General features: G+C 49.5%; 1 protein-coding gene across 1 annotated transcript; it reads left to right on the top strand.

The window, feature by feature from the left end:
* Positions 1-152: 152 nt before the first annotated feature.
* On the top strand, positions 153-1,673 carry LOC119101959 (uncharacterized; the record flags this gene model as incomplete). Its single annotated transcript, XM_037225354.1, has 2 exons — positions 153-249; positions 1,442-1,673. Coding segments are annotated over 2 exons (329 nt in total), but the record flags the coding sequence as incomplete, so codon positions are not given.
* Between the last annotated feature and the right edge of the window lie 6,718 nt (positions 1,674-8,391).

Raw genomic sequence — 8,391 nt, 5'->3', positions numbered from 1 at the left:
GATGGTGACAACTGAAAACGATCTGTTCTTCCTCACGCCCATTCCAATCGGAGCCTGCAGGCCTTTGGAGCGTATGATTGTGTACCTAATTGTCAGTACTGTGTCGTGGCGATGGGTAGGACTGGTGGTGAGCAGGGCGGGCCCCGTTGCAGAGTTGGCGACGACCGGTGCTGCCTGTCCCGCACCGCTGTACCAACCGGGCGTCATCACCGGCCCGCCGCCGGCCGACGGCGCACCGCCGGGCGACAGGTGAGCAGCTGCCAGCCCTGCCACTGCACTGAGGCTCAGCTGCAGGTGCGGCCGCCAGCGTCACTGCCGCACCATATAACATCGGCTCGTCTCCTTCAGTGGTGTCATGGCCACACTATCGGCCCTGGTGACGCCCTGTTGTCTCCGTTAGTAATGTACTGACCACACTATCGGCCCTGGTAACGCCCTTATGTCTCCGTTAGTGATGTGCTGTTCTCGCTGTCTGTCAATGGTGTGCTGGTCATGCCATAGGCCTTGGTGCCATCCTGTCTCCGTCATTGGGTGTGCTGGCCACGCTGTCTCTATCGGTGGTGTGCTGGCCACACCGTCGGCCCTGGTGACCTTCGTCGGCCTTCCTGTCTCCGTCGGCCTTCCTGTCTCCGACAGTGGTGTGCTGGTCTCGCTGTGTCAGTGGTGTGCTGGCCACTCCGTCTGACCTGATGACGCCCACCAGCTTCTTCCAGTGGTGCGCTGGCCACTCCATCTGCCCTGATGACGCCCACCAGCTTCTTCCAGTGGTGTGCTGGCCACGCCGTCTGCCCTGATGACGCCCACCAGCTCTTCCAGTGGTGTGCTGGCCACGCCGGTCGGCCTGGTGACGCCCTCCTGTTGTGCCAGAAGTGTGCTGGCCGCGACGTCGGTCCTGGTTGACGCCCTCCTGTTCCTGTCAGTGGTGTGCTGCCCACGCCGTCGGCCTGGTGACGCCCTCCTTTTCGTGCCAGTAGTGTGCTGCCCATGCCGTCGGCCCTGGTAAGGCCCTCCTGCTCCTGTCAGTGGTGTGCTGGCCACGCCGTCGGCCCTGGTAACGCCACTCCATGCTCCTGTCAGTGGTGTGCTGGCCACGCCGTCGGCCTGGTTGACACCCTCCTGGTCCTGTCAGTGGTGTGCTGGCCACGCCGTCGGCCCTGGTGACGCCCTCCTGGTCCTGTCAGTGGTGTGCTGGCCACGCCGTCGGCCCTGGTGACAACCCTCCTGGTCCTGTCAGTGGTGTGCTGGCCACGCCGTCGGCCCTGGTGACGCCCTCCTGGTCCTGTCAGTGGTGTGCTGGCCACGCCGTCGGCCCTGGTGACGCCCTCCTGCTCCTGTCAGTGGTGTGCTGGCCACGCCGTCGGCCCTGGTGACGCCCTCCTGCTCCTGTCAGTGGTGTGCTGGCCACGCCGTCGGCCCTGGTGACGCCCTCCTCTCCTGTCAGTGGTGTGCTGGCCACGCCGGCGGACTGCGGGGTCACCGTCGACTACGCGAAGACGCCGATGGCTGGGCCGGCGGCAGTGGTGGCCGGCGGAAGCGATCCGGGTGACGGTTGGCTGGGCTGGCTCAAGGACACTGTCCAGAAGAGTGAGGTGCTAACGAAGGTGGCCGAGCGGGCGCGCACCTCCATGGATACCGTGATCACCACGCTTGGACCCCTCAGATGCGGGACCTGATCCGTGAGTACCCCGCCATCAGCGCAGGCGTCATGACGGCTCCACGGACCGGCTACAGTTCATGTGCCCGTCCCTGATTGTCTGGAGGTGACCGCTCAGACTGACGTGGCATGCTGAGGGGCCGTGATCGTCTCTGCAGTCCAGAGATGTCTGGCTACACCTAGGTCTAGATACAGCCGTTACCAAACGGTAGATAGGTTTATTCAAATAGTCCCTGCAAAATACGTAAAGCAAATGCCACCTTTTCACTAGTCAAGGTAATATATGGCGCCATCGCTTCCTCTGAAAGTGGAGAACAGCGAACATACAGTGCCAAGCCGAGCGGAATCCCAGAAGCCATGGAGGTGTTTATTTTAAGCAGTCAGGTAACACAATTTGATGGTAATCCAGTCAATACATCTGGGTAAAAAAGATGAATCGCTGACAGCATGTGTCCTAAGTTAGTTTCCCATGCATGATCCGAACGCGCATTCTTATTGTACACGCCACATTACTGACCTATTCCAGGCCCAATCGACGTCACTGACAGGAGGTACCTGGTCTGGCACATTCATTAGAGTTGAGTTCCTGTAAGGGGTATGCGCAGAACTCGAGTGTAGCATTGCTTTTAAACACCGACGATGAAAACAGTCACCCGGTTCATATGCACGGCGCTTAACAAAGCAATCAAATTTGCTCGCTGATTGGTAGCCTGTCTAGTTGGGGTGGGCGTCGCCCGTGTTGCTTTCTAAAAGACAGGGAGACTCCTGGAAATTCCTGTTGTACAAGGGGAGCACATCTTCCGATTTCGTCTAAGAAGCTAATTAATAACATCGTGGCATTTCTGAAGTTCAATGCAACTCAGCCATCTACGTCACGGTGATATATGACTTCAAAAAGGTCGTCATCTCATGGCCCTACCGGGCAATGCCACTGTAATTTATCAGAGATGAATGTCTCCATTACCTTCCACGTTTTTCTGGAAGGAAAGGAAAGCACATAAGATCTATTCCATTGCGTGTATGCAGCCCATATATGCTTTGCATCATGAGCTTTGGTACCATTTACATACACATCGTGAAGAAGCTAAGCTGCGCTCGGATTTATCAAGCAACATAAAAAAGCTGACTTCCGCTGTGATTTTTCACAAAATACGCACACACACGCAAGCACGCACGTAACGCACACACGCACGCACGCCACGCACGCACGAGCCCAGGAAATATGTCAAAGTATGATCACGAGGACGATAAAGATATTCCACAGGGGGTTTTTGAGGCTGGCCAGTGGCAATGGTGTCATGTATATTTGTGTCTCCAACGCCGTTTACACTCTGCGTGTAAGCACCAGGTGGCCGTGTCCGGCGCCCCCGCTGGGTGGGTAACAAAAGTGGTAGACAGGTGGGCGTAACCCGAAAGAGGGGGCGAATTTAATGAGTACCATTGTAGAACAAAAAGCGGCTCCACGTGCCACCGGAGGTTAAAATCACCCACATGGAGGGAAGCGATCATGGAGTACACTCGACGCCGGCAGTGGTCAGGGGAGTGGGTGTCATCAAGGGGAGGGGAACGGAGGCAAGCGGGTCGACAGATGTTGTGACATTCCGGAGCGGTTTGCTAGCGGAGGGGGAATGGCCAACAAGGTGGAAGGGATCGTGCGGGTTCCCAATCGTTGTCGCTCAAATACGCGGGGTCGTTTTCGATTCCAAATTCGTTGCATTAGCGACGCAGTACTTGTGCTTGAATGTTACCGAGCTATCATATCAACTAAAATACATTGTCTTTGTTCAAATGAACATCGGCTGCACTGTAACAGGCTAAAAAAGGTAGGCGCATAGCCCTAATACCATTTGAATTTCCATTTAATTCAAGTGTGCTTGAATGCATCGTCTTCGTTTTCGATGAGCAAGCAAACGGTGCATTCGTTGCGCTTGCACAAGTGACGCAATCGCAGAACCGGAACCGGCATATCCCTTAAATCAGGAATCTCCCACACCACAGATAAATATAAAGGAATTGACTATTGTCTGGAGATTTTGGCAATTAGGGCAGGTAAATATGAGACAGGGACTGTACGTTGTAGGTCATGCGCTCCAAATCGGGAATGGGATTTTCTCCATAGGAGAGTATACTAGAGTCTCTGGAGGCATTGAGATGTATTCAGGGATCTCTGAGTCAGGAAAGGTAGTCATCCAGGCAACGCCAACAGGTCGGCACTGTGTACAAGTGATGTTGCACAAGTGCTGTGGCTACATGTACAGCCATGCACCATATGCAGCAAAACGAAGTTGTATTGTGTAATAGCTAAACCCAGGGGTAGTTAACAGCTCACATTAAGTTTTCACACACGAACGATATATCTGGAGTGATTAATTCTGTGGCTGTCTGTGCTGCCCGAATGCAACCGCTGTGGAACATTCCTTTGATCAATCAGCCCTTGTTATGATCCGGTTCATCATGTCCCCTTTACATAAACATTGTCAGAGACCTTATTTCGTATTAATTTCATATGGTCCAAAACTGGGATAACCGGCAACAAAACGCCATCATTTCTCACCAGGCCTATGGAAACAGTCGATAAAATGTGCTGTTGAAGTTTGTTTTGTTGCATACGATTGTGCCATTTCACGGCTTCTAATGTGGTTTTATATATCACCTAAGGTTGATGACGAATAATCACATGATGACGAAAACATGCTTGACAACACCTACTTATTATCTTGGCAGACCTGATATTTTTGCTCCTGTTCGCCCCCCCCCCCTCCCCCCCCCCATTTTCGTACAGTTCAGATCTAGTACCAAAGCAGGTCCTTGAGTGATTTCTGTTGGGAAAAGTGGGAAAAGTAGGCAAAAAAACGCATGATGTAATGACTTAAGTTAAGTTTACGTTAAACACAACCAGCACCTAAGCATTTGAACGAGTCACCGCTTAGAAGAACCGCTTACACTGCTCGGAGACTCGTAACCTGTCGCGCTGATTTTCCTGGGCATTGCAATACCTGATCACAGAGTTGTGACAAAATGAGGTGTTTTGTTATCGACAACCACTATGGTTTCGTGCCGCACGTGGGACAGATCATAAGTATACACGGGCATCGTAATTGGTCTGACACACTAGAAACATACCGTACGTAAATCTGTTCTTGTAAACATTGTCTGGGCGTGTCGGTCGTCGCTTCTACGATCGATGCTGCATATCGCTGTAAGAGGCCTGTAACGTCACGCAGCTTTACAAAGACAAAAATTGCTAACATTAAGATGTTCGAGAGTTAGCAGTGACAGGCGAAAACACGGCGGCAACAGTAACGTCTTGAAGTACGTTATTTGGCTTGACGCCCACAGTCTTGTCAAGTATCGTAAAATACATGATTCACGCAGCCGTGACCACAGGCCGACCAGAACAGATCGCTGGCACTGTCGGCGACGCAGCACAATGCCAGTGCTAGACTCGAGACGTCATCTGACACGTTTTACCGAGAATGTTTACGGATAAGGGCTGGCACCACCTTTGCTACCGTGAAGTGCAGGAGTGCGATCGGCCTGCATTTATTGTAAGCCTGCGTAACTTAACATACCAGTGGAAGAGAGACCTAGTGCGTTTGAAATTTGCGGCCGTTGATTCGTGCTATGTGTGAGCGTATTGTTGATTACGTGAGCTGTTCAGTGCATTAGCGAGGAACATTAGTCACACAGATAAATAAGACAGTTGTATTAGCCTTATTCCTCGGAAAACCAGAAGAATGGAGATAAAGTTAGGTTGAAATTTTGGCAACATGCCTTTCTCGAAACAGCAACAAAAGTGAATTCAAAAGTGCCTGCCGATGATCCTGCCCATTTTTTTTTAGTTTTGTTTTACTCAATTTTTAGTTTTGTTTTTGGAAGAGCAAGCCATAGTTTTTACAGGACACCAACATCCAGGGGATTTAACAAAGAGCGATTGCCAGCCATTACCAAGACACAGTGCCTGTCTAGGAGTTAGAATGCCCGAACATACGTGTACATGCAAACGAGTTCAAGCAAATGGGCATCACGCATCACGCTTCATTCGAACATGCAAGCAAGTTGAAGTAAACAGGCACCACACACCGCACACCAACTATACATGCAAACGATTTCAATTGAACAGGCATCGCACACCACGTGTCAGGCATCACTTACACATGTAAACGATTTCAAGCTAGCACACATCACACATAAAGGCACATATCACGTTCGCATAATTGGCCATGATGAGCCTTGTGCGTTAATATTTGTTCGCCGACTTTTTATAAGAATAAGTGCACTTATTTTCCTATCTGTGTGGTCCCGTGCTGTGTAGGTGACTTTGAGCTAAAAGAGGCATAGGATCCATACTCGATTGCCTCGATTTCCCTCGATACCCTCCATTTCAGCCTGAGCGTGTTTTGCCAAAAATGGTCACCGAAAGGGGTATTCCCTGTTTTGTTTTTAGCGTCTCGCAGGTGTCCATTATATCTCAAACGAATGGGGCGCATGGGCTTCCTGACATAGACCACGTCCCTCCCATGTTTTTCACACATTTTACACTTGATTTCGTAAATCACGTTGTTTGTGTGCAAGCCCCTTGAAACCCAGAACTGCATAAATGACATCTGTTGCCACCCGAACATTTAGGCTTCAAGATGGAAGATTTCACCAGAGACTTTTTAAGCTTGCTGTCGTTCGTCCCAGCTATGCGCACGCGCAGTTTTGATTTGTTAACGATGTGTTCGATTTCCCAAAGCAAATGCTCATCTATGTAAGGTAGCGATAAGAATCCGTCTTCCGATAGGACGTGTTCCCGCCTCCCACCACCCATCCCCCACGCACTCGATACTTTTTTTACTTCTTCCAACATTCTGCCTAAAAGTTGCGGAAAATATCCGTTACCCAACAACAAAGCTCATATTTTGCTTATGCTCTTTCTTTCCTTTACTACTTGATGAGTTGTTTAGAGCCCTATGGAACATGTTACGAATTATGTTGTGCTTAGTGGAAGTTGGATGCGTAGATGTGCAGTGCAAAATGATCCCAGAGTTGGTGGGCCTGGTAAAGAGCTTCGTTTCTAACGTTGTGCGGTTGTTCCTCCCTCTCCACCGTCACTAGCGTATCCAAATATGGGACCCCTTTTCCGCCCCTGTATGTTCCATCGTAAAAGCTAGATTTGGATGGTGGTTGTTCACAAACTGTAAAAACTCTTCAAGGCCACGCTGTCCGTGCGTCCATGCCCCAGCATAATCATTGATGTATCTGGCTAAGAAAGTTTGTTTTAATGGGCTGGCGGCCAGGGCCTTCGTTTTAAATTGGTCTACAAATATTATGGGCAGAGGAGGAGCACATGGACTCCCCATTGCTATTCCCAATTTTTGTCGGTATAAGTCATCTCCCAACGAGAAAACATTATCCTGGAGACCCTGTTATAAAAGACCGCAGATATCCTCTTTTGATAGACCGAAGGCCATAATTTCATGGAAACGTTTGTGTACCTTAGCTTTCACGGCAGCGATAGCCTCATTGACTGGTATGTTGCCGTATAAATTGACAAATATACACTGAAGAAAATGCTGCCTTCTGGTAACCCTTCTGCCTGCGCATGATTAGAAGCATTTTTTTTTTAGAAATATCTGGTGTCTGACAGATGAGTGGGAACAAACCTCAAGAGTTGGTGGAGTATTTTGTCCAGAAGACACGAGGTTTTTATGTAGGACCACCGAACGCAGATATGACGGGTCTAAGGGGCACTGCCGGTTTATGATCTTTAGGCAGCCCATAGAATACAGGCGTTTGCTGTGTCCAGGTGTCAAATCTTTGATGTTTTTTCCGGAACGTTTCCACTAACTGTGACCTTAAGTGTTCATTGAAGCCGCACCGAAGCCAGTGACGCATATTTTCTCCAGGAATAGGAAGGTATTACCTCGTTCTGCTAACTTTGCTAAGGTTTTATTGAACGAGGCAATCACAGAAACTTTTCGAAAAAGGGCCTTTTTGGAATGACAACGCTCACGCTTATTTGAATCAGTCCCATCTTTCCTGGATTACAGAAGGTACGCTTACATATATGCGACCTATGAACGTGTTTTTGAAATCACTATTCGCGAAAATAGACGAAGACTGGCTGACAAATTTGCACAACTTCAAGCTAAACTTCAAGCTAATCATTGCTGTGAAGAACAAGTTGACAGACAAACAAATCAAAGGAGGGTGAATAATTTGTCCGTAGAAGTTAATACCGCAGGACTTAATCTTTAAGCCAAAGGCCCGAACTTTGCGCTAACGCGGTCAGCATCTAAGAACGTTTTACTTCAAGTAGAAAAAGGATTTGAACGTTTTGCATACGGCAAACGGTGCAAGGACTACATCTCAAAATTGCTTAATTGTAGCAACACAACTAGGTCTGCAACTGCACCGGGCCAAAATCGACCAGCTGCAATAGGCGACGCAACAGTACCATCAGAATCGGCGAACGCACGTTGTGGCCTCGATGGGGCAGACGCAGAAGATCGCAACGAAGATCAGCATCAACGAGGTCGCATCCCAAATCTGTCGTTTAGATTTCCAGACATCGGTGAGAACTTTCCGCAACCTTCCAGTAATGAAGTAGAAATCAGCCTATAGATATTGAAGGATGATATACTGCGCACGTTCAAAAACCATAAAGTGGGAAAACTTAATGCCACTGCAGATCAGTGGAGCTTTATCAGGGACCTTAGCAAAGATGATGATATAGTTAAACAGAGCGATAA

This window comes from Pollicipes pollicipes, unplaced genomic scaffold (assembly GCF_011947565.3).
Source record: "Pollicipes pollicipes isolate AB1234 unplaced genomic scaffold, Ppol_2.1 Scaffold_5158;HRSCAF=6095_pilon_pilon_pilon, whole genome shotgun sequence".
Classification (NCBI taxonomy): Eukaryota; Metazoa; Arthropoda; class Thecostraca; order Pollicipedomorpha; family Pollicipedidae; genus Pollicipes; species Pollicipes pollicipes.
The sequence above is the reverse complement of the archived record's forward strand: the minus strand, read 5'-3'. Positions and strand labels throughout refer to the sequence as shown.